The 21,565-nt window shown below is 49.1% G+C and overlaps 7 protein-coding genes across 16 annotated transcripts; 3 read left to right on the top strand and 4 right to left on the bottom strand.

Annotated features, from left to right (window-relative positions):
• The first annotated feature begins 1,065 nt into the window (after window positions 1–1,065).
• Window positions 1,066–3,162, top strand: LOC9651862 (leucine-rich repeat and guanylate kinase domain-containing protein). Of its 3 annotated transcripts, none has more exons than XM_024661598.1 (5): window positions 1,066–1,193; window positions 1,293–1,505; window positions 1,570–2,194; window positions 2,248–2,394; window positions 2,484–3,162. In XM_024661598.1, exons 2-5 carry the CDS (start codon window positions 1,449–1,451, stop codon window positions 2,933–2,935), a joined length of 1,281 nt encoding a protein of 426 aa, XP_024517366.1. In that variant the 5' UTR covers window positions 1,066–1,193; window positions 1,293–1,448; the 3' UTR covers window positions 2,936–3,162. The 3 variants fall into 3 exon arrangements, with proteins under 3 accessions (XP_024517366.1, XP_002987858.1, XP_024517365.1); XM_002987812.2 differs by having other exon boundaries at window positions 1,567–2,194; window positions 2,484–3,101; XM_024661597.1 differs by having other exon boundaries at window positions 1,290–1,505; window positions 1,567–2,194; window positions 2,484–3,101.
• LOC9651926 (probable inorganic phosphate transporter 1-3) lies at window positions 3,068–5,045 on the bottom strand. Its single transcript, XM_002987746.2, has 2 exons — window positions 4,932–5,045; window positions 3,068–4,865 (listed from the first exon to the last, which is right to left on the bottom strand). Exon 2 carries the CDS (start codon window positions 4,842–4,844, stop codon window positions 3,171–3,173), a length of 1,674 nt encoding a protein of 557 aa, XP_002987792.1. The 5' UTR covers window positions 4,845–4,865; window positions 4,932–5,045; the 3' UTR covers window positions 3,068–3,170.
• LOC112341467 lies at window positions 5,014–7,784 on the bottom strand. 2 transcript variants are annotated; one of them, XM_024661596.1, is made up of 6 exons: window positions 6,675–7,784; window positions 6,569–6,621; window positions 6,365–6,519; window positions 6,165–6,313; window positions 5,179–6,110; window positions 5,014–5,103 (listed from the first exon to the last, which is right to left on the bottom strand). In XM_024661596.1, the coding sequence occupies exons 1-5, from the start codon at window positions 7,741–7,743 to the stop codon at window positions 5,218–5,220; spliced, it is 2,319 nt and encodes a 772-aa protein (XP_024517364.1). In that variant the 5' UTR covers window positions 7,744–7,784; the 3' UTR covers window positions 5,014–5,103; window positions 5,179–5,217. The 2 variants fall into 2 exon arrangements, with proteins under 2 accessions (XP_024517364.1, XP_024517363.1); XM_024661595.1 differs by having other exon boundaries at window positions 5,016–5,128.
• A 41-nt stretch (window positions 7,785–7,825) lies between these two features.
• On the top strand, window positions 7,826–9,737 carry LOC9651861 (transmembrane protein 184A). Of its 2 annotated transcripts, XM_024661599.1 has the most exons (7): window positions 7,827–8,030; window positions 8,076–8,230; window positions 8,289–8,362; window positions 8,438–8,587; window positions 8,648–8,933; window positions 9,003–9,236; window positions 9,310–9,737. In XM_024661599.1, exons 2-7 carry the CDS (start codon window positions 8,084–8,086, stop codon window positions 9,625–9,627), a joined length of 1,209 nt encoding a protein of 402 aa, XP_024517367.1. In that variant the 5' UTR covers window positions 7,827–8,030; window positions 8,076–8,083; the 3' UTR covers window positions 9,628–9,737. The 2 variants fall into 2 exon arrangements, with proteins under 2 accessions (XP_002987857.2, XP_024517367.1); XM_002987811.2 differs by having other exon boundaries at window positions 7,826–8,230.
• Window positions 9,676–13,590, bottom strand: LOC9651925 (protein piccolo). 3 transcript variants are annotated; one of them, XM_024661593.1, is made up of 13 exons: window positions 13,167–13,590; window positions 12,847–13,073; window positions 12,732–12,787; window positions 12,603–12,674; window positions 12,162–12,550; window positions 12,045–12,116; window positions 11,898–11,986; window positions 10,652–11,833; window positions 10,427–10,612; window positions 10,287–10,364; window positions 10,117–10,231; window positions 9,999–10,049; window positions 9,676–9,931 (listed from the first exon to the last, which is right to left on the bottom strand). In XM_024661593.1, the coding sequence occupies exons 1-13, from the start codon at window positions 13,512–13,514 to the stop codon at window positions 9,887–9,889; spliced, it is 2,910 nt and encodes a 969-aa protein (XP_024517361.1). In that variant the 5' UTR covers window positions 13,515–13,590; the 3' UTR covers window positions 9,676–9,886. The 3 variants fall into 3 exon arrangements, with proteins under 3 accessions (XP_024517361.1, XP_024517360.1, XP_024517362.1); XM_024661592.1 differs by having other exon boundaries at window positions 10,427–11,833; window positions 13,167–13,589; XM_024661594.1 differs by having other exon boundaries at window positions 10,427–11,833; window positions 12,162–12,505; window positions 13,167–13,589.
• Window positions 13,591–13,772: 182 nt separating this feature from the next.
• LOC9651860 (glucan 1,3-beta-glucosidase A) lies at window positions 13,773–16,210 on the top strand. 2 transcript variants are annotated; one of them, XM_024661705.1, is made up of 11 exons: window positions 13,773–13,847; window positions 13,915–14,010; window positions 14,075–14,113; window positions 14,212–14,321; window positions 14,392–14,511; window positions 14,576–14,764; window positions 14,825–14,980; window positions 15,048–15,217; window positions 15,278–15,430; window positions 15,489–15,847; window positions 15,909–16,210. In XM_024661705.1, exons 2-11 carry the CDS (start codon window positions 13,962–13,964, stop codon window positions 16,115–16,117), a joined length of 1,554 nt encoding a protein of 517 aa, XP_024517473.1. In that variant the 5' UTR covers window positions 13,773–13,847; window positions 13,915–13,961; the 3' UTR covers window positions 16,118–16,210. The 2 variants fall into 2 exon arrangements, with proteins under 2 accessions (XP_024517473.1, XP_002987856.2); XM_002987810.2 differs by having other exon boundaries at window positions 13,773–14,010.
• LOC9651924 (protein arginine N-methyltransferase 5) lies at window positions 15,826–19,394 on the bottom strand. Of its 3 annotated transcripts, XM_024661704.1 has the most exons (24): window positions 19,223–19,394; window positions 19,056–19,158; window positions 18,892–19,001; window positions 18,748–18,837; window positions 18,614–18,691; window positions 18,459–18,568; window positions 18,337–18,412; window positions 18,200–18,286; window positions 18,078–18,153; window positions 17,928–18,025; window positions 17,826–17,861; window positions 17,695–17,763; window positions 17,567–17,635; window positions 17,465–17,518; window positions 17,342–17,416; window positions 17,188–17,280; window positions 17,039–17,142; window positions 16,945–16,993; window positions 16,800–16,886; window positions 16,648–16,747; window positions 16,497–16,584; window positions 16,354–16,447; window positions 16,162–16,300; window positions 15,830–16,107 (listed from the first exon to the last, which is right to left on the bottom strand). In XM_024661704.1, the coding sequence occupies exons 1-23, from the start codon at window positions 19,358–19,360 to the stop codon at window positions 16,217–16,219; spliced, it is 1,968 nt and encodes a 655-aa protein (XP_024517472.1). In that variant the 5' UTR covers window positions 19,361–19,394; the 3' UTR covers window positions 15,830–16,107; window positions 16,162–16,216. The 3 variants fall into 3 exon arrangements, with proteins under 3 accessions (XP_024517470.1, XP_024517472.1, XP_024517471.1); XM_024661702.1 differs by having other exon boundaries at window positions 15,826–16,107; window positions 17,465–17,635; XM_024661703.1 differs by lacking the exon at window positions 15,830–16,107 and having other exon boundaries at window positions 16,146–16,300; window positions 17,465–17,635.
• Window positions 19,395–21,565: the final 2,171 nt, after the last annotated feature.

Raw genomic sequence — 21,565 nt, 5'->3', positions numbered from 1 at the left:
GATGAGCAGGTCTCCAGGTTTTGCCATGACGATGAAAGAGTATGTATCATATGATTTCTAGTTCTTCCAGTATGAACTCAGTGCTTTTACTTGCAGAGAAAGAAAGCAAGCCAGGCTTTACAGTCGCAGACGATAAAAAAACAAACCTCCATACTGATTGCATCTTTTCTTTTGTTTCTTTTCTCCAGAAACATGTGGTAACTGGTCCACTTTCAACTGTCCTGGCAGAAAGAAAAACCAAGACGAGAAAAATCTCAAACGCTTTGGCTGGATTCCAACCGGTGCTTGTCCACGGAGCTACGGTCTACGGGTACACTGAGTGTATCCAAGAGTATGTATTATATACGTTTCCAGTTCTTCCAGTATGAATTTAATGCTTTACTTGCAGAGAAACAAAACAAGGCACATATCCAAGGAGGACAAAAGTGGCACTCTTTCTTCGAACGATTTATAGATGATAAAGAAGAAGAAGAGCTGAATACCATTGAACAGAAATTATCTCATGAAAAAACTGTGATCAAACAAACAGATTGCCAAAACTCAGTGCTTTACTTGCAGAGAAACAAAACAGGGCAGGCTTTACAGTGGCAAGGACAAATGGAGCTTTCTTCGAACGAACCTTTATACTGATCTTTTTTATCTCTCTGACGATTTTATTTTGTCTCAGAAACATGTGGTAACCAACTGTCCTGGCAGAAAACAAACCCAAGGGGAGAAAAATTGCAACGCTTTTGGCTGGATTCGAACCGGTGATGGCCCACGGAGCTACGGACAACGATCTCTACGGACGTACGCCTCGTACGCCTTTAAAACCGCGAGTCGCGTTCAATGGTCGGTCCACCAACCAGCACAACCAAACGATGGGATCGACGGCTGAGGTTTTTTTTGGAGTTTTCCTCTTCTAGAAGCCTCTTTTAAAAGAATGTAGTTTGGAAAGGACGAATGGCGGCATATTCTCGGGACATGTACGTGTTTCGGCCTCCCACTGAGCGCCGGGCACGTGTCACCCAGGTAAAAGTAAAACGCGTCAAGGAAATTCTCTTTACCTTTTGTTGCTAGCGCTAGGATATTAAGTAGAGCGCCCAGAGAGAAGAAAGAGAGTGTTCTTGGCGATCGATCGATCGATCGATGCGTGGCGGCGAGCTCCAATGCGCTGGATTTGTGATCGCGGATGCGGTGGAATGATCTGTGAGGTAAGTGGGCGCCCGCATTGTGGCGGATTGAGCTTGATTTTGCTCCTCTGGGGTTTGTATTCGCGAATTCTCACTCTCATTGTGTGTGTGCTCCAGCAGAGAGCGTGATCGGTGATTTTAATGTATCACAGATTCGTTGGAGCGCAGAGCGTTCATGTAGACTACGGCTAATTCTGCGTGGACGGTGGGGTCTTTTGCGAGCCCCTCTCTCTCTCTCTCTATCTCCATATCTCGTTTCTCAAATCATACGCCACCATGGCAGTGATGAGAACTATTTCGTGCTTTCCGGTCTTCTCTTCGTGGAGCTCACAGGTACTGTGTTTATTTTTCTTTTCTCGCGAATCTTTCTTGACTGGAATGATTGGTTGTGTAGAAGAAGGACAAGAAGAAAAACAACGACGCTTCCTTGTCCGAGAGGAGACTGGATCTAAGCAGAGAAGTTTCGGGAAAAGCTAAAGTCTGGCCGGGAGATGATGCGTCACCGACAATTGGTGGCTCCAAGGATCCAGAAAAGCAAACACTCGCTACTACTGACTTGAAGAGCTCCAGCGCGAGCGTGAGATCTCTTCCAGATCCGGAGGATTGCAAGACGCCCTCTACCAGCTTCTCGTCTTCGGCAGAGTTTTCTCCCATCGTCATCCAGCCAAGTGGTAGCGATTATCATCCAGCTTACGGCACCAAGGATGGTGACGAAGAGGAAAGATACGATGGTTCTATTCGCTCCGCCTTGAAGCATGTCGAGGACTGGGTCAGGAACCTCGAGGAACTCGACGAGATGGATAAGTCCGGCGAGGAAGATCCAGAACAGGATACTTGTGCTCAAGCTGCTACTGCGGCCGAAGATCAAAGTGACCCGGATAGAGAGCTCAACGATCTCGTCGTCCAGTCCTTAGATCCGCTGGCAGGGAGCGCTCACTTGGCCGGGATCGGCCTCAAGTCTCTTCCTTTGCTGGGAGCTTTCAACAACTTAAGGAGCCTTTCGATCTCTGGAAACTCCATCGGTGAGATCTCTCGTTTTCTTTTCTAGAGTTTCTCTGACTTCTTTTTCCTACAGCTAAAATTCCTCCGGGATGTCTCCCCAGGAACCTTCACTTTCTCGACCTCTCCCGAAACAAGATCTCGGTGATCGAGGGGCTTCGAGGACTAAGCAGGCTGCGCATTCTCAACCTGTCCCACAATCGCATTTCACGAGTTGGACATGGTAAGATATTTTTAAACCAGTGTGGTTTTTTTTTCCTCTATTAAGGACTTGTCAGCTGAAACCGGTATTAACGAACACTATCGTCACAGGCCTGGGAAACTGTACCTCGGTACGAGAGCTCTACCTCTCCGGCAACAAAATCAGCGAAGTCGAGGGGCTCCACCGCCTGAGGAAGCTCTTCCTGCTCGATCTCAGCAACAACAGGCTCACGACTGCGAAGTCTCTGCTCCAGCTCGCGGCAAACTACAGCTGCTTACAGGTCTTAAACCTGCTTGGCAACGCGGTTCTTCTCAACTTGGGCGACGAGCAGCTCAAGCGGCTGGTGGGAGCCATCGCTCCTCGCCTCAGCTATCTCAACAATCTGCCCATCAAAGCCGTGCCGGCGCGGGAGGCCGTGGTGGGGAAATTCGCAAGGACGGAGCTGGTTGGTGCGAGGAAAGCGAAGAGATCGTCGGGTAGCAAGGCCAAGCGAGTGGAAAGCCTGCAAGCAAACTCTTCCCGAAAGAGTGGAGGACGAAGAAGACGTAACAAGCATTTCTAGAATGTATGTATTGTACGACTCTGGAAAAACTCTCTTCAGGACTGATGGAAAAGGTAACAGGACTGAGAGAAAAGAAACCTTCGAAAAGATACAAGCATTACTGAGCAGTGGGATTTGTACTAAAAGCTGGTGGGCACAGAAGATTCAAGCTTTTCTTTCCCTGGGATCCCACATAGCTTATTTGTCACACACTAACACTAGAGAGTAAGAGAAACCAAAACTAAAAAGCTTTTGTCTAGACGGCGCTAGATCCATTGGTAGCACTGTTGTTGGCATCTGGAGCTTGAGCCATGGAGGTCGTCGTCGTCGTCGTTTCCTCATCGTTCTCTCCGGATAAATCTTCGAGGCTCTTGCCTTTAGTTTCCGGAACCAGCCAAGTGAAGCAGAAGCCCGCGAGATTGGCGAAAGCCAAGACTATGAGCGACCTCTGCATGCCAATGCCTGGACGATCGTAGCCACTGTCAAGCTCCGTGCGGTGCCTCGATTGCGATGCGTAAGCGAAGCCAAAGGTGCCGATGATGGCACCGGCTTTGCCTGCTGCTGCCGAGATACCGTGACAAGTCGCGCGGAGCCTGGCCGGGAACAGCTCGGCCGGGACGATGAAAGTGGTGCTGTTGGGCCCGAAGTTCGCGAAGAAGAACGTCAGGCCGAAGAGGGCGACGAAGCCATGGTTGTGTCCCCCCATGTACTTGCCGGTGTCGTGGTTCTTGTGTTGGCCTCGCCAGTAGCTCTCGTATGGAATGGCCAGAGCAAACATAAACACGGTCATCATGAAAAATCCCATAAGCTGAATCGTGAACCTTCCAAGGTGGTCGATGAGCGCGACTGTGAACCAGTAGCCAGGGACCGTGCCGAACATAGCCACCAGAGCTTGGGCTTTCGCGAGATCGAGCGTCTCTTCCAGAGCTGCCAGTTGCTTCGCCTGCTTGAGATAGCCAACCTGGGTGTAGATGTCTTTCTGGAAGATTTGCTGGCTGTAGAAGGCAACGTCGAGGAGGAACCATGTCGTCGTGGTTCCCAGGAGCTGTATACCGTGCTTCCTCGCGAACTTCCAAGAGATCAGAGTGTACTCGTCCTCGGCCTTGACGGTGCTCACGGCTTTGTTGTCCACCGGGAGGTCCACCCGGAGCACCTTGCTCATATCGGCGGCGGCTTGATCGAGCCTCTTCTCGACTAGAGCTGTGTACCGTGCTGTCTCTGGCATTTTCATACGCCAGTAGAACGTTGCGAGAGCGGGGATGCTTCCCAGCATGAAGATAATCCTCCAGACAAAGTCTGCCTGGACTGGCGTCGAGGCGATCGGGTCTTCAAAAAACTTGGGAGTCGGGAAAGCATGCTTGAAAGCTGCTGACACGACGATCGTGACGATAGCCGCTGCGAGGATGCCGAAGCCTTGCATAGCGAACACTGCAGCTATGAAAGCTCCCCTCGTCTTTGTGTTGGCGTACTCCGACATGATGGTGGCCGAGAGAGGATAGTCGCCCCCAATGCCGAAGCCGAGCCAGAACCGGAAGAAGCACAAGGTGGTCATGACGGACTGCGCGGTGCTGCCGAAGGAGAGGCCGGAAGCTATGGAGCAGATAACCATCAGCAGCAGCGTGAGACCATACACCTTCTTCCGTCCCAGTTTGTCACCGAGCCATCCAAAGAAGAGCTGTCCAGCCAGAGTTCCACAGAGAGCCACTCCGCTCACAGCGGCATTGACTTGCACTGGCAACGTGCCTGGCTTCCCGGTGTGTGGATCGTAGTAGTAAATGCGTCCGAGGAGCTTTGTCAGCAACGAGATGCAGAAGAGGTCGTAAGCGTCTGTGAAGAATCCCATTCCCGCAATGACAACGGCTGTAACATGATACCACTGCGTCTTGGCTTTGTCCAGAGCATGGAGAACTTCCAGTTGCTCTCTAGCCATTTCCTTCGGCAGCTCCTTCGTCTAGGAAAACAAAATGAAAAATCTGACATGTTAGATACACATCTAAAAGGATATGAGAGACCACACCTTGAAAAAAAGGCTGCGTTCCTGCTACTTCTTGTGCGTAGTTATAAAGCCAATTTATCGAAGATAAAAAATCCCGCCCAAGCTGCATATTCTGCTGGACATCCCAAGTGTTCCACCAATAAAAGCTGGCTGTGTGTTGGCCCCGCAGCGATATGCACAATGTTTGCTCGTCCTACACCAGAGAATTTGATCGAGTCCTGACAGCAAACATCTCATAATGAATTAAATATGGGATGAAAAATATCACCTTAAAAATTGCGAATTGATGACAAAACCATCTTTGGGATTAGTGTTGCACCTGTTCAGGTACTTGTGAATCTGCGGAAACAGCGGCGGCGTCTGCTTCTGTTTTTGAAACCCTCCGTCTCTTCGTTGACGCAGGCACAGATTGTTGCACAAAATCGCCGTATTTTCTACCACTGCGAGTGCAACGAACCACCGGAAGAGATTGCGGTGTAGTAACCACCGAGCTTCTCGACGTCTTCGGTGTTTTCGGTATTTTCGGTATCTTAGCTTCATTCGTCTCTTCCACTTCTGCTCCGGCTACTGGCTGTGGCTTCTCCTCAACAGGGGTAGAAAAGTGTTGATCACTTTCCATTTTCTCGGCATTGTCCTCCGGTTCGTCAATCCTTGAATCGAGTGTAGCAGGTTCATCCGGTTCGTCAATCCTTGCATCGATTGTAGTAGGTGCATCCTGAGCAGCAAAAGCCTCCGCAGCTTCAGCTACAGCGACTTCGGGTTCTGAAAGTTCCATCTTCGAAAGTGCAGCTTCGCTGACCAAAACAACTTCAATGTCGTGCCGAAGACCATCAATTATCACTTCTCCTGTCGTATCAGGGTCCTGTTTACTTTCCTGTTTATTCCCTCCATCCTCCTCCTGCGCACTTTCTTCCTCTTTGTCGCTTTCATCTGAATCTCCTCCCTCACTCTCACCTGATTCCTGTGCGTCCTTTGCGTGTTCTTCTTGTATGCATTCAGCTGCGCTAGCAAAGGCTCGGTCAGCCGCTTTTAGTTCTTCTTTGTCGCCCTGTACAGAATCTCCCTTCGTATCAACAAAGAAAATGTTGCCAACTTCGTCAGCATCTGTAGCTTGATCGATCTTCTTGCTGCGACCCTTCTCGGAAACACAATTCGCTATGATAGATGCAAGAACTTCCTCGTTAACGCTTGCCAGCCACCCTGATAAACCAAACAACTCAGCACAAACGACAGCAACAACTTAAAACAAGGTACCTATCAAGGTGCGAGGGTTGAACAGTATATTATCGGCAGGCTTGCCTTCCATTTTAGACGACTGTAACCACTGAGCAAATCCAGCTGGGACACTCCATGACGGTAGCCGGGAGGAAAGTTCAACGGCTTTTGTTCGGGCACCTCGTAATCTGTTTTGTAACATAATAAATATCTCAAGTACATCGACAACTTAAACGCACCTGTAAAACTCCATTGCACGTTGCGCTAGCCCAATCTTTTTCAAAAAGAGAGAAAACTTTGCGTTGGCTCCAAGGTGCTGGTCGTTGAGTCTAGGTAAATCTGCCAGCACAACATCGTACAAGATTCCTCTCAAGAATAATTCTTCCTCCGTGTTCTGGATGAAAGCACGCGGCATGAGAAATGCAAATGAAAGAAAAACTCACCAAAATATGTTCCACCGGAAGAATTGGATCCAATAACACATCCACAAGCATATCTGCTGAAAGTCAGAGGTTAGTTAGAGAGGGAGAGAAAATAAATCTAGCTGACCTGCACCGTGCACCGCCAGAAACTTGAGGCGCTCCGAAAAATCGTGATTTTCCAAGTCCACCTTCTTCTCACTCTTACCGCGCAGTTCCAGGACGCTCACGATCACTCGCAGTAGCACGGCCTCAGAAGCTACAATACTTGCACAGGTTTCCATGTCACCACTTTCCACCCTCATCGAATTCTTCATCGCTTTCGAGGAGAGTGGAAAAAGCTTCGCAACACCTTTGTTGTCGCTGTTCTCGATCCCGGTCAGCTTCATCAGTCCCTTTCCAGCCAGTACCAGGCCTCGAAAATCCAACGACGAAGAATCGTCACTCCTTAGAGTTTGAGGTGGCCTCGCTTGCTGTCGACTTGTGTAAAGCGCTATGCTTCCCAAAACCTCCTTGCATGCCAACTCGAGCAACTTTACAGCGTTGCGCCACGACTTTGATGGACAGGAACCAGAAGCTGTGATGATAGAGCCAGCTTCCGAAAGAGCAGAAACCACGGGAGCCATCGCAGCCACCGCAGCAAATGGATTTGTCGTCAACCCTCTCAAACGATGCATCAAATCCTTGGCCGAGGAGATAACGTGAACTGCCAGCTTCTCCTTGTTTTCCTGTGCTAATGCCAAATCCTGTGAGCAATGGAGCTCCAGTGCTGCGTACGCCCACCACAAGGCCAATGGAGAATCCGGACGACACACCAAGAGCCTCCTACACGAACTAATCCATTCCTTCAATCTCTCACCGCGCCCAGCCAAATTCTCTACAGCCACTATCACAGCTTCCACAGATTTTCCAAAAGCCGCGTCTGTCACTACCGGTCCCTGTGAAACCTGGAGCAGATTATCACCCGGCAGCTCCTCGCATTGAGTAGAATCCAGCATTTCCTTCACTGTCTTGCACAGTAGGTCTCCAAACCTGGGCAAATCGGATTCCAGCGCCGATCGCAGCTTTCCGGGAGGCAAATCCGCAATGGCGCGCTCCAGGAGCGGCTGCAGACGACACATTGCAGCCGATCGATCGTCTCGGACGAGCTTCTGCGCCACAGCGACCACGAACGCGCTGGCCCTCTTCATTCTTCCCATCCTGGCCAAGAACCCTAGCTAAACCCTAGAATATGAAAAATAACGTTGACGGGACAGCCTAGCAAACACCCTTTAGTTTGACGGGCGTGACGAGTATCCCCTTCCTCCACTCGGGATTAGGGTTCTTGGATCGATGGCCCGGCAGCGCGAATTGGAGGGCGGCCAGAGTAGTGATTCCCGGCATAGCTTAGCTCCGTGAGAGGCGTGTTCTAGATTTGCAGCGGCATTGTGGGAATGGAGCTGGGGAGGAGCTCATTCTGGCGATGAAAGCTGGGGATTTCTACGAAGTAAGCCTATGAGTGTCTTGAATCGCTACAAAGATCTGGATTTAGGGCAGCAAATGGCGTCGATTGAGGTCCTGGGATTCTCGGCACTGTGTACCTGTGCCGCGGTGCTGCTCTCCACATGGCATATTTACATGCATCTCATGAACTACACGGAGCCGACGTTCCAACGCTACATTGTGAGGATCATCTTCATGGTTCCGGTAAGAACAAAACTTTTTTCTCTTTCGTTCTTGGGCCTCACGGCCGAGTTCTTCGCAGGTCTATGCGATGATGTCTTTCCTCTCGCTCGTGTTGAACGACAAATCCATTTACTTCAACTCTATACGAGATATGTAAGTTCCACTCCTTCCAAGTCTTTCATTTTCTTTGTCCTCTCTTTCGTGGATCTGACTCTTGTTTCTTTGTAGATACGAAGCCTTCGTGATCTACAACTTCTTGTCCCTGTGCCTAGCTTGGGTCGGTGGTCCCGGCGTCGCAGTCCAGAACTTAAGTGGTCGAGTTTTGAAGCCATCAATCCAGCTGATGACTTGTTGCTTCGCTCCCATTCCTCTCGACGGGTATGCAAACTCATCCATTTCTTGGTCGGTGCTGATGCCGCGTTCTCTGGATTTGCACAGGCGTTTCATTCGAAGATGCAAGCAAGGCTGCTTGCAATTCGTCATTCTCAAGCCCGTTCTCGTTGCGGTGACTTTTATTCTGTACGCCAAGAACAAGTACGAAGACGGGAACTTTAGCACGCGGCAGAGCTACCTGTACATCACAATCATCTACACGCTCTCCTACTCTCTAGCCCTGTACGTGCTCGTCCTCTTCTACGTCGCCTGCAAAGAGCTTCTCCGGCCTTTCAAGCCCGTGCCAAAGTTCGTGATCATCAAGTCAGTGGTGTTCTTGACGTACTGGCAGGTCCGTTATCAACTTTCGAAGCAACAAAGTCTTATGGGATCTAACTTTGCTTTTTCTGTTCCCCCGCAGGGCGTCCTGGTTTTCCTGGCTGCAAAGTCTGGGCTCATAAAGAACGCCGACGACGCAGCGGACGTCCAAAACTTTATAATCTGCATCGAGATGGCGGGTGCTGCAGTTGGGCACCTCTACGCCTTTCCTTTCAAGGCTTACGCCGAATCAAAGGCGGGTACTGCAGGAGGACTTGCCGGAAGCTTTACGCACGCCTTAAATCTCAAAGACGTCGTCTATGACACAGTTCACCAGGTGAATTGAGAGTCTTTCTTCGCTCTTTTGGATTTGTTGTCATGGTTTAATCGTTTTCGTTTTGCTACCACAGTTTGCTCCTACATATCACGACTACGTCCTGTACAGCGAGGAAGACGCTCGAAAGTATCGATTGAGAACGGGGCAAGAGATGGAAACGATGCATCCTCACGCATTCACCGACGCGGACACCAATCCCATCCGCTATGAATCTCATCCAGTTGGGCCGCTCTACGAGACATCACTGCTGGACACGCTACCTCCAGGCCAAGCAACATCGCCCATCAGAAAGAGCAGCTCGGAGCTCAAGACCGCGGCGGTGATGAAAGCTACCATCGACGCCAAGATGGCAGGAGACAAAGCTCACTCGGACGAGATCAACATCTTGTGAGCTCTATAGTTTTATCGACGCCTGCGAGAAAGAGAGAAAACTTCTGGAGAAAAAAATGAGAATTCGATTCATTTTTTCTTTCGTTATACAAATGATAGAATGTCTTGGCATCGTCTCGAAGCACCACATCGCTCGATATGTGTCCCCGAATGGCACACAATAAGAAAAAGAAAAAAAAAATAGTCTCAATGTACAGTCTAGCTAAGCCTTACACTCAGCTACCTTATAAAAATGAGCTGGAAAGAATGTTGTGTGGTATTTACAACGCTTGGCGAGCATACTCCTTGCATCTGTCCTTGAGCGTCTGGAACAACAAAGAGCGAGCATCGTTTCCAAAATCTAGAAAAACAAAACGATTCCACTAAACATACCCGCAGTTCATCGTGAAGCAAGAGGAACGTTTTGCTCATTCGCTTGAATCTCTGAAAGGAAGTTAAGTTCACAGTAAGTAAGACTGATCAACCAGGACGAGAAGTGTTTTAATGTCACCTTGCGGCAATGCATATAGTCCTGTTTCACCTTTTGATAGATGGCTGCGAGGCGAGTCTTGTCATTGGCGCTCTTGGCAATGTCAATGTCTCTCTGCAATCTTTCAAAACTTCCCCTGGCACGAGAAAAATGAGAAAAGAAAACAAAGATGAGATTGCTTCCACACGTACCTATCGCCTTCCAAACAAGAATTCAGTCGAATGTACACAGGATACTTCTCCCGGTATTCGCGACAATACTCCATGTACCTGAAAGACCACGACGAGAGTTAACACAAACATCAAAGAAAGAAAAGAAAGAAAATACGTACTGTTCATGGCTTCTGATAGGACCCCTCACTTCGCTGACGGCTTTCTCATAAGGAGCAAAAAAGTCCGTGTCCTTAGACGTTCCTCCCGGAACCGGATCGGAATGTCTCCTGTCTGCTTCTACCCGAGCTCCTGTATCGAACTCTTTCCTGTCTGCCTCTATCCGAGCTCCTGTATCGAACTCTTTCCTGTCTGCCTCTATCCGAGCTCCTGTATCGAACTCTTTCCAAAGCTCGTTCCTGTCCGCCTCTACCCGAGCTCCTGTATCAAACTCTTTCCGAGGTTCGTTCCTGTCTGCCTCTACCCGAGCTCCTGTATCCAACTCTTTTCGAGGCTCATTATCTCTCGGTTGATCCTTGCTCTTTCTCACAGAAACCTTCGAGCGTCCATCGACTTTAGCAGGAGGTCCAGAAGGTCGAGGATGAGTCTCGGGTCCAGAATGCTTGGGATGAGCCTCAGGTCCAGATGATGTCCTTGGATAAGCCTCGGGGCCAGAACTTCTCGCCTCTGCTGCTTCAAAAGTGGTGTCTCGTGTATGTGGAACAGGTGCTTCCACCTTTTTATCAGTATGTGCCCGTGAAGAAGCTCGTTCTCTCGAGTTTTGTTCCAGCGCCTTGGAGACCGGAGGCTCGACTGGTTTTTCTCGCTTCTCGTCTTCACGCGGTCTACTCTGACTCTGAGTAGGAGCTGGCAACTCAGGCACGTCGCTCTTGACTTCCAGTGCCTCTTCAGGTGAGTCACCATCGCATGGAATAATGTCAACCTCTAACGGTATAGTCTCAGTTATTCTCTCCACGATAGAGTTGAGTTTGGAGCTATCATCTGCGTCAACAATGTCGATGTCCTCGGAGTCCTTATCTCTGTGAAGTTCGTCAGGAGTCTTCCTTTCGGAGCCAGGTCTCGCACTCGCAGGCTTGGATTTGTGAGACCTTTTCTCTGCTTTGGCTTTCGGCTTGTGGTTATCGTCGTCGCTCACAATATCAACATTTTCGTCCTCCTCGTCGCTGCTACTGCTGGATTCGCTGCCACTACTTCCACTACTTCCGCTTCCGCTACTGCTATCGCTTCCACTATCAGAGTCGCTATCGCTGCCACTGGTGCTACTAGAACCACTGCTCGCCGCAGCCTTGGGAGGATTCGGTTCCTCCAAAGGCTCTACAGTAATATTCGCATCGTCCCCTGGAGTTCCTCCCGGTTGAACTTCTCCCTCCTCTTCGTCCTTTTCTTGTATGGCGTTGGTTTTATGTTCTAGTAGCACTGGTGACTTCGCCGGACTCTCATCCTCTTCCCCGATATCTATCCGTTCTACTTCGACACCTGCGGCCGGTAACTTCGCAAACTCATCCGCCTTGGATTCAGCAGCACCGGCAGGAGATTCAGGAGAGTCCACTGCTGTTGCATCTGGTAAACTGAAGAAGAAAAAAAAAATGTTAGGGATCGGCACAAAAGAGCGTCTTTGAAATATAAACATACCTGCCACTTCCAGGAGATGGCCCTGTATAACTTTCCGGCTGAACTCCAGGCTTGAGTTCGTATTTTCCCGGAGCTTTATATAGAGCGATCTGTAGACATGAAACACCATAAGTAGAGAAAAAATGTAGAATATAAAACTAAAATTACCGATTTTAAAATCTTCTCGATGTTCCTTCTGTCCGGTTGCGGCATTACTTCGCTTAATGATTTTTCAATAGCCTGCAAAACCAAGGATGAGCTTCGTGTATGCAGCTAAAACTGTACCTTCATTCCCCTCGGGGTTTCGGTCAATAGAGCAATTATGGTGTTTCGCAATTCAGTCATGTTCACTGCTCCTCCTGCGGCTCCTCCGGCAGAGGTCGTCTTGACATGAACTTCGGGTGTTGTAGCGGCCGAAGTTTTCTCCTTCTCCTTCTCCTTCTCCTTTGGAACCGCTTTAGCTGGCGAGGCGCTTCCGATGGTGATCTCCTCCACAAGCGCACGCTTCTCCACACTTGGCAGAGAATGCGGAGGAGCGGATGCAGTCGCAGCTAGAGGCGGAGAGCGAGCTGCCGGAGGCACAGCCGGCTCCGCAATTAGTAGCGGTCCATTTTTCTCCTTAGACGGTACTGAGGCAGAATGAGCAGGAGGTGGCTTAGACTTAGCAGGAACCACTAAAAAATTTATTTCTTCAGCAAAATTAAGAACACCCTCACAGCTACTTACCTGCCGGTGTGACCTTTCGTTTCTTCGGTGGCGGTTCCTTCTTCCCTTTTATTGGAGGTCTTCTGGCAGCAGCTGTGCAAACAATCGTAGTGAGGAAAAGTCTGCAGCAGAAGCATTGAAAAGACTTACCATCTCCCGGTGCAGCCGTCTCCGCTTTCATCAGCGAAGAATCCACGAGAATGGCCCTGCAAGCACGCACAATGAATGGAAAGATAAATGCTACACATCTCACGAGAGAACTTACTTCCGGGACTTGAGTTGCTGCTCCGCCTCAACCGAGCGCTTCTTCACTCTGTCCTTCTCGCTGGCGCTGAGAGTTCGCTGCACAGCAATCTTCCTCCACACAGATCCCACTGCCGCGAGCACTCCCTGCCCGTCCTCTCCAGCCTTTTGCTCCTCAAAAACGTCGCAAAGCTCCCCCGGCTCTGGCGCTGACGAGAACTTATACTCTTCGTGTCCCACCTTTAATAGCTGTCAAGAGAAGACACCCATCAGTCACTCCCTAGCACGATCGAGAATGGAAACGCGAGAAAATAAATGTCTAGGCTAGAGCGAAGAACTTACATGACCGCCGCTAGGATGGCTCGCAAACTTGATGCTGGAAGCCGCGCCCTCGGCCTCGGCGCGGCGGAGCTCATCCAGCAATCCGGGAGTGAGGCGGATCATCATCGCGAACTGCGAAGGGCCCTGCGGAGCGCATACCAGCTGGAAGGACTCCTCTAGGGCACTGGCGGAGGAGCTGGAATCGTTGCGCGGCGCAGCTCCCGCAGATTTGGAAAGCTGCTGGTGCTGATGCTGCTGGTGCTGGCTCTTCTTGGGCGGCATACCTCGGCGGAGCGCCGCGATCCCTCCGGCGCCGCCGCTACCGCGTCCATGGCCGCCCTTCCCTCCACCCCTCCCAAACCCTGACATTGGCCTCTACTTCATTGCGCCACTGGCGACCATGGCCGGCAAAAAATTCCAAGCCCTAAGATTTGTATACCCTCGACTCAATGGTTTCGACATTGCCCACCAACCTACCTAGATCCCATCAAAACTTTACGTGCCCTTATTTTATCCTAGTTACCATTAGTATATGGTAACTTTAAGGGTATAAAATTAGGGCTCTTGAAGAATATAAGAATCTTTACAAAACCCAGGAGCCCTAAAATAAATTTTCTATCTGGATCGCAGTGCTCGTGCTCTGTGCGACTGAATGGGGCGGCAGCGCGGCGCAGGAGCTACAAATCTTACATTGACTTTCGGGTATTGGGGCAGTGCGAGTGGAAATTCCCTTCCTTTACACTGTTCTTGGCATTGTTTCTGGATCCAGCGTATGCTACAAATGCCGCTTTTTTGCCCCTTCTCGGGCACTCCAAAATGCCGGCGCGGCCGCTGCTCTTGCTGCTGCTTCTCCCATTTCTCAGCGGTTAGTCATGGAATTTTTCTTTGGGTTCGTTCTTTACTTGACTGTGAGCGTTTCGGTTTTTCAGCTTCTGGAAGGCAAATCATCAATGCGTCGGATCATCACGGTATGCGCTTGTAGAGTTGGACGGATCGATGCTTCGTTTTCTAGTCTTGTTCCCTTCTCACGCGCTCTCGTTTTGTTTCTTCTTCTCACATGGAAAAGGTGGAGAAGCGTTTGGAAAAATCCGTGCGGTCAATCTCGGAGGATGGCTAGTGATCGAGAAATGGATCAAACCGTCTCTCTTTGATGGCATTCCAAACAAAGACCTCTTGGTACTTTTCTTTCCTTTCTTCCATCTCTTGCTTACTCGTTCGCTTACTCTCTACGATTTCTTAAAACTAGGATGGAACACAAATCCAGCTGAGATCCCTCAAACTTGGATTGTTCGTGTCTGCCGATGGCGGAGGTGGACAGAAGATTTCTGTCAACAGACCATCAGCTTCAGAGTGGGAAACTTTCAAGGTCAAGTGTTTCGCGTAGAAAAACGTTCTTTCATCTTCTTAATCTTCTTTTTCTCTTTATGCAGCTGTGGAGAGTTACTAGCACTAGATTCCAGCTACGTGTCTCCAACAATGACTTTGTTTCGGCTTCAGATGAAGGCGCTGTGGAGGCCTCCAAATCTTCACCAGATATGTGGGAAACTTTCGAGATTATTCGTGACTCGAGCTCGAGTAAGAGAGTTCACCTCAGAGCTCACAGCGGCATGTATTTACAGGTCCGAAAGATCTTGCGCTTCTTTTACTTGAACTTTCCTCCTTACCTTTGTTTTTCACAGGCAAAGGATCCAAGCCAACTTACAGCAGATTACAAAGGAACTCCAGGCTGGGATAACAATCCTGCCGTTTTCGAAATGTTTGTCAACACCGTTCTTGGAGGAGAGTTTCAGCTGGCAAATGGTTATGGCCTCGCTGCAGCACCGGCAATCTTCGAGGTATCATCGGCAATCTTCGAGAGTTTCGTGTCACATATCTGAATGCATTTCTTTCTTTGGTTTCCAGGAACATAGAAACGGCTTTGTGACCGCGAATGATTTCAAGTTCCTTGCATCCAACGGGATCAACGCCGTGAGGATCCCCGTTGGATGGTGGATAGCTTACGATCCAAAACCACCTTTTCCTTTTGTTGGAGGCTCTCTGCAAGCTCTTGACAATGCTTTTCAATGGGCCGGGTAACTTAGATTCCTCATTCTCACATTTTTCAAGCTCTGATAATTTTTCTTACAATCCAGGGTGAACAACATGAAAGTTATCATTGATCTCCATGGAGCTCCTGGATCACAAAGCCCGTGGGAGCACAGTGGAACACGCGATGGAGTTTCCATTTGGGGTCAGCCCGAGTACATCTCTCAAACCATCCAAGTGATCGATTTTCTTGCTTCCAGGTATCGTTGTGCTCTACATTAAACCAGCTGACCATTGTTAAGTATACCACTCCACCAGGTACTCGAAAAATCCTGCCTTGCTTGGCATCGAGCTCTTAAACGAGCCTAGAAGTGACGACGTTTCATTCGAGACTCTCAAGCAGTACTACACTCAAGGCTATCAGACAGTCCGGAAGCACACCTCAACCGCATACGTGATTATGTGCCAGAGAATTGGAGCTGATCCAAACGAGCTCGCCAATCTTTTGACAAAAGAGAATGGCTACTCGAACGTTGCGCTTGACATCCATCTCTACAACCTCTTTTACATCACATTCTATGGCAAATCTGTCCAGTGGAACATAGACTACGTTTACAATGAAAGGAAGAAGCAGCTAGATTCTCTTCGCGTCGCTGGGGGGCCGGTCATCTTTGTTGGTAAGAAGATCGTTTTACATGGAAGAAGAGATCTGATTTTTCTTTTTTTTTTCCTTGGAAGGTGAATGGACAAACGAGCTGAACGTAACTGGTGCCTCGAGCTCGGACTACACTGCCTATGCCACTGCCCAGCTCGAAGTTTTTGGTGCTGGAGCGTCGCTCGGATGGTCATTCTGGTGCTTGAAAAACGATAATCTCCACTGGGACTTTGAGAGGTCTGTCAAGATGGGGTACCTTCGCCGCAAAGGATCACGAGGGGGCTGGCCATGACAACGTCTAGCAATAAGGAAGCTTGAGATATGAAAAGCTGATACCTTGCTTTTGAAAGAATACTAGAGGCACAAGTTGCCAAAATGAAAACTCCCCAAGCTACAAACCGACCCAGTAAGATCGACCATTGGGATTGTGAAGAGGAGAGACGGTAGGAGATGTAACGCTCCACTCATACCACACCTGCGGATAAAAATACATGTAAGAGTGGACATGGAGAAACAGAGAGGCCTTACTTTGGTAGGAGCAACACAGCGCCAAAAGTGGAGCTCCAACAAAGCACCGGCAGGAACGTATATTGGTGTGCGGAGAGGAAAGAATATAGAAAACCTGCAAGAAAATTTGAAGCGACTCCAGCATCTCCATTTGCCAAGCTTACCAGCTGAACATGTTTGGTGTTGCTGTAGATGGTTCAATGCCGAGGTGAATATCCTTGTACAAAACAGCGTCAAAGTAGCCTCCGAATCCTGCGTAAGAGTGAAACGTAAGCATTGATTTGCGGGTGAATCTACAGTCCAATACAACAGTACCGTGAACTAGAGCTGATCCTGTATCCGGTGAGAAGTTAAAAACGTGCCGCTTGTATCTCCTGTTGTCAGTGTTGTCCGTTGGGTGTACAAATGTAAAAACCTGTAAATAAACAAAGAGTTGTCTGCCGTTCTGGACCTGGCATAACACTTACAGGTTGAGGGGCAGCCAAAGGAGCCGCATTGTGCAGCTTTACAACATAAGCCGTCTCAAAATGCGAAAGGTCATTGTAAGATTTGACCTGGAAAGGCACAAGGTCCACCAGGTAAGCTGTCTAGCTCGAGCAAACAGGTACGTACGTCATTGTACAACTTTGATGCCGTAACGGGACCTATATAGCTTGTGTATCTGCAAGAAACTTGTTGAAACGAAGACTTGAGTTCTGTCACTTACGATGAGGGAATAGAAATTCCATCTTTCTTCAAAAACCGTTGAGCGCCGTCCAAGCACTCCGGAGAGAGCTCGTTATCTCCAAATGATCCCAAGAGCTCACTAACCTGTCACACAATATGAGGATAGAAATATGCAATTTGGTGTTATACCAAAATATCTGCTTGCTCGGGAGCATCCCAGTGCCTCATGTCGCAAGAAACGAGTTCTACTAGATCTTCCCATCCCTCCATCTTGATAAGCCTCTGATCACACGCAAGCCGAATACAAATGAAAAACTAAGAGAATTTTCAGAAACGAAATTACCGAAAGCGTAACAACAGCGTTGGGATTCTTTTCAACCGCATAGACACGTAGATTTCTTCCACATTCTTCAGCAGCCTTCAGATAAACGAACGGAAGTCAAGAATTATAAAGACGCTTGCATACCTTGAGCGAAGCTCGCACAAGAGGTCCTCTTCCAGCGCCAACCACCATAAGCACCTGAAACTTAAAAGTCATTATCCCAGAAACACTGACCATCATACTTACAATAGTTTTGGTAGATGCCTCTGCATCAGACACCCGATCTACTAAGGCTGCCCGTACAGCGTTTTGATACTGTGTTAACATAAACAATGTAGGTTCGATGCATTTATAGGTAAAACGAAAAGACGAACTTGATCATATTTCGTGGCATCTTTTTCAAAGGTCTCGTAGGTTTGCGCCTCCAAATTATCCATCAACGGCTGGAAAGAAAAAGAAAAGAACGAGCGGAAATGTTTTAAGAAACATAAGATTTACGGTATACCTGTAGTGGCGCTTGCAGGAAATCTCGGTATCCTAACTGCAAATGTAATGTGGTAATTATACGTCTCAAGAAGGAAGAAGAAAGATCATGGGTAAAAATCACCTCGAATTGTTCCTGTGTAGTCAATGGGTCGAGCTTGCGATAGAGGTTCGCAACATAATCGCGATAAAGTATTAAAGGATCCTGAGAGTTTCCATTGTCTGATTTCAAAACGAGGAATCAACTAGTTATCAAGTGACTAACAGAACAAACCTTGCCCAAGCTCTCCATTTTCTGCCGCATACTCAAGCGCACCAACTGAATGAAATGACTCACCGGACAAAATAACCTGTCCAATGGTCAAATGTGAAACACAAAGAGCACGAGCAACAAACCTGCACTGAGTGATTAAACAGCATTGTAATCAGACTCTGGTGACGCTTTGACAGGCAAGGATATCCTCGTTTGTTCGTCAAGAAGGCCTAAACCTTAGCTATTAGAAATCGCGACTTTGTGTTTGTGTAGCACTTACACTTGTATGGAGGATAGCAGCCTTTAACGGTTCTCCAATCCAGCGTTTGATGGCGCTCGCCGGAGGGAGTGATGCTCTGAAAAGACAGTGAGCTAATATGCAGTGACAAGAGTGAAAGTTACGTGATGTCGAGCGCGACGCCCAGCTGGTTATGATACTCGCAAAGTGTACGAAACATATGCCACCATTCCCACGAATCATTGAGCAAGCGGTTTGATATTGGATCCCTCTTCTGCCGAAAGCAATCAGATTGAGAACAAAGAAAACCCAACGTTACCAGATATGCAGCATCTTCAGTATCAGTTGCCTCTGCCTCCTCCATTTCCGGAGTTTGCAATGGCAATCTAAGCCATAGCTGAAACAAACCTCTTAGGATCCAAAACCATCCAGAAAGAGCAATCGCACACAAACCTGCATGTTCCCCAGGCCTTGGAGAACCTGATTGACGCAGCGCGCATAGTTTGCACAGCCAAATGCCTTTGGAGTTGGAAGTAAACACGCCTGGCAAGAGCGAATCAGTAGAAACCACATCCAAGTCTACAAACGAACACAAACCTGTACAGAGAGATGCCCAGCCCAGCTAAGCTCCTTCCTCAACACAAGCTCCGAATCCAGACGAGCAACGTCGTCATCACCATCCAATTCAATCCAGTCACTTACTCGTCCTAGAACAAGAAGTAAAATCCGATAACCATTTGGAAACGAAGCGCTACACTTACCAACGACATGGCTGCTCCACTGCGTCGAGCTAAACACCAGGTCCGATCCACAAAACGGTGGAACCAAGCCCGCATTCTTACTGGGCCTATACTCCGGATTAGTCTGCCAAGCACACAATAAGAACACAACCTAGAACACGAACTAAAACTTTGTGCTATAATCTCACCAGAGGAAGAACGATGAAGTCGAATCCAGCCGAGAGGCTAGACGATAGCGCCTCCTCGATGTCATCCGTGTGGCGTAGGATCTCACAGCCGGCGTAGCGGGACTCGCTGTTATCGCCGGCGCGCTGCCCCAGCGGCATCGCAATCCCCTCAAAAAACCCTAAACCCTCATGAGATTAGGGCAGATACCAGTTAAGAAAATGCGATGCCTCCTTGATTTAGTTTTAAAAAACGTAATTTATATATAAATCTAATTCTTACCTTTAACAAATACTCTTGGCGCGAAGCTTTTCAATCACTTCCGTCAACTTGGAGAGCTGCTTCGATCACTTCGTTCAGATTATCAGATTCTTAAGTCTGGAAACAAGCCCTAGCCACATCCGTGCGACCAGGCGACGATAGCGAGAGCGCTGACCGGGTCATCCGGGGAGCAGCCCTCGAGGAAAGATAAACAAGTCCCCGGGATATCAAACCTTCTCGAACAGCCTGTTGGCAGTCGTCACAAACCCAGCGTCGATGCGTCCCTGGAGACAATAGATGACCTCGGATGATCGGGGATGGACTGTTGTGATGTGAAAAGGGATGGACATAACACTCATGAGCTCGTTCATTGTGTTCCGACTCTTTTTACATGACTCAAGGGACATGACTCATGACCACGTGGACATGCCTCGAGACTGACATCTCGACACTCCCACTCTGGCTCGATCAGCTGAGAGGATGGACTACCCCTCCCACTCGGCCGAAACAGATGGAGAGCAGACTCCCAGTGCAGCGCGATGGCGTTCAAAGGAGTCTCGAGCCAAAGCCAGGAGAAAATCGTCACCACACTTGTACAGGTACACGTTTCCTTCCACTGCAAGAGGAACACACCCCAGGCTCTTGAAGAACGCATCAATGCGTTCATACCAAACCCTCGGGGAATGTTTAAGCCCATACAGGGCGCGATTCAGCTTGCAAACAAGATGTTCCTCACCAGGTTTGACGAATCCAGGTGGTTGCTTGACGTAGACCTCCTCGTTCAACTTGCCGTGCAGGAAAGCAGTGTGAACGTCCAACTGGTGCAGTTCCAGGTCATACTTGGCAGCCAGTGCAAGGATCACTCGCACAGAGGTCAACTTCACAACTGGTGAGTACGTCTCCATGTATTCCAAACCTGGAATCTGGCTGAATCCCCGTGCGACAAACCTGGCCTTGAACTTTGCTACAGTTCCATCAGGTTTGTACTTGACTGTGTAAATCCATTTCGAGCTCACAGGGTGAGCACCTTCAGGTAAGGTTGTCTTTGTCATTGTATTGTTTCGCTCATGCGAATGCATTTCAGCATTCATGGCTTCTCGCCACTGGGCAGCATGAGGTCCAGCTAATGCCTCGTCAACATTCGCTGGAATGGGGATTCGCTCTGGATTAGCAGCCACGAAGTTAGCCTGGTGCGTTCCTTTCTTTTAAATTTTTCCAAAACTAAAGAAGGGACGAGATTGCTCAGCTTCCAGTTGCAGCCTCGATGGTACGGGAACTGGAGCAGAGCGCCGTGGTTCAGGACGTGCTGGAGGGTGGATCACAGGTGGTGGAACAAGTGGAGAGTCTGGGAGAGCTCCCACTGAAGTTGGCGACCTGCTTCCATCTCCCACTGAAGGTGATGATCCACGTCCAGCTCCCACTGAAGTTGAGCCGAGGAAGAACTCAGGAGCAGCTTGAAATTCCTCGTCGCCCTCGAAGTAAGTGTTCATCAGCTCTTCAGAGAAGCTAGGTGTTCGCACTGGAGGAGATTCTTGCAAAGGCGTAGCTGGAGGGCGTGGTGGCAGTGCTGGAAGAACCACCAGGTTACCACCAGCAGGAGCAAGAGGCAGCAACGGGACTTGAGAAGGAGCTGTAGTCACGTGAACTGTGTCCACCAGCTGGAGTTCCACGAAAGTAGGAGCAGGAACTTCAGCGCGATCCTTGTACAGCTTGCTCTCATCAAAGAGCACATCCCGTCTTTCCAGCAAAGTCTTGCGCTTGAGAGAATAAAGGCGATATCCTTTCATGCCTTCCAAATATCCCAGGAAAATGGATGGCTCAGCCTTTGACTCCAGCTTTCGGCGTTGCTTGTGTGGAACGTGTGCATAGGCGAAACAGCCAAAAAATGCGGAGATGATCGTAACCAGGTGCGTGACCAGTCCAACGCTCATAAGGAGTGGTCTTCCCAGGCAGGGCACGTGTTGGCAACCGGTTTCGAACATAAACAGCCGTGTTCACTGCCTCTCCCCAGAAAGCAGCCGGCATTCCCGCGTGAAGCAGCATACAGCGTGCAGCTTCTATGATGGTGCGATTCACCCTCTCGGCACCACCATTCTGGGCATGTG

This window comes from Selaginella moellendorffii, unplaced genomic scaffold (assembly GCF_000143415.4).
Source record: "Selaginella moellendorffii unplaced genomic scaffold, v1.0 SELMOscaffold_84, whole genome shotgun sequence".
NCBI lineage: Eukaryota > Viridiplantae > Streptophyta > Lycopodiopsida > Selaginellales > Selaginellaceae > Selaginella > Selaginella moellendorffii.
Note: the sequence above shows the minus strand (reverse complement) of the source record. Positions and strands in the feature narration are given on the sequence as shown.

Bases quoted from the DNA above. Each gene is read 5' to 3' on its own strand.
- LOC9651862 (XM_002987812.2), top strand. From the start codon at position 1,449: ATGGCAGTGATGAGAACTATTTCGTGCTTTCCGGTCTTCTCTTCGTGG. The intron at 1,506-1,566 runs GTACTGTGTTTA...TTGGTTGTGTAG, and splicing joins TCTCTTCGTGGAGCTCACAG to AAGAAGGACAAGAAGAAAAA. The intron at 2,395-2,483 runs GTAAGATATTTT...CTATCGTCACAG, and splicing joins CATTTCACGAGTTGGACATG to GCCTGGGAAACTGTACCTCG.
- LOC9651926 (XM_002987746.2), bottom strand. From the start codon at position 4,844: ATGGCTAGAGAGCAACTGGAAGTTCTCCATGCTCTGGACAAAGCCAAG.
- LOC112341467 (XM_024661596.1), bottom strand. From the start codon at position 7,743: ATGGGAAGAATGAAGAGGGCCAGCGCGTTCGTGGTCGCTGTGGCGCAG. The intron at 6,520-6,568 runs GTGAGTTTTTCT...GCTTTCATCCAG, and splicing joins TTCCGGTGGAACATATTTTG to AACACGGAGGAAGAATTATT. The intron at 6,111-6,164 runs GTACCTTGTTTT...TTGGTTTATCAG, and splicing joins CAACCCTCGCACCTTGATAG to GGTGGCTGGCAAGCGTTAAC.
- LOC9651861 (XM_002987811.2), top strand. From the start codon at position 8,039: ATGAGTGTCTTGAATCGCTACAAAGATCTGGATTTAGGGCAGCAAATG. The intron at 8,588-8,647 runs GTATGCAAACTC...GGATTTGCACAG, and splicing joins GCTCCCATTCCTCTCGACGG to GCGTTTCATTCGAAGATGCA. The intron at 8,934-9,002 runs GTCCGTTATCAA...GTTCCCCCGCAG, and splicing joins TGTTCTTGACGTACTGGCAG to GGCGTCCTGGTTTTCCTGGC.
- LOC9651925 (XM_024661592.1), bottom strand. From the start codon at position 13,514: ATGTCAGGGTTTGGGAGGGGTGGAGGGAAGGGCGGCCATGGACGCGGT. The intron at 10,365-10,426 runs GTACGTATTTTC...GTGGTCTTTCAG, and splicing joins CCTATCAGAAGCCATGAACA to GTACATGGAGTATTGTCGCG. The intron at 10,050-10,116 runs GTGACATTAAAA...ACTTCCTTTCAG, and splicing joins ACTATATGCATTGCCGCAAG to AGATTCAAGCGAATGAGCAA.
- LOC9651860 (XM_024661705.1), top strand. From the start codon at position 13,962: ATGCCGGCGCGGCCGCTGCTCTTGCTGCTGCTTCTCCCATTTCTCAGC. The intron at 14,981-15,047 runs GTATCATCGGCA...TTTGGTTTCCAG, and splicing joins CAGCACCGGCAATCTTCGAG to GAACATAGAAACGGCTTTGT. The intron at 15,848-15,908 runs GTAAGAAGATCG...TTTCCTTGGAAG, and splicing joins GGGGCCGGTCATCTTTGTTG to GTGAATGGACAAACGAGCTG.
- LOC9651924 (XM_024661702.1), bottom strand. From the start codon at position 19,360: ATGCCGCTGGGGCAGCGCGCCGGCGATAACAGCGAGTCCCGCTACGCC. The intron at 18,838-18,891 runs GTTTGTGTTCGT...CGCTCTTGCCAG, and splicing joins CTGGGCATCTCTCTGTACAG to GCGTGTTTACTTCCAACTCC. The intron at 17,636-17,694 runs GTTCGTCTTTTC...ATGTTAACACAG, and splicing joins ATGCCACGAAATATGATCAA to TATCAAAACGCTGTACGGGC.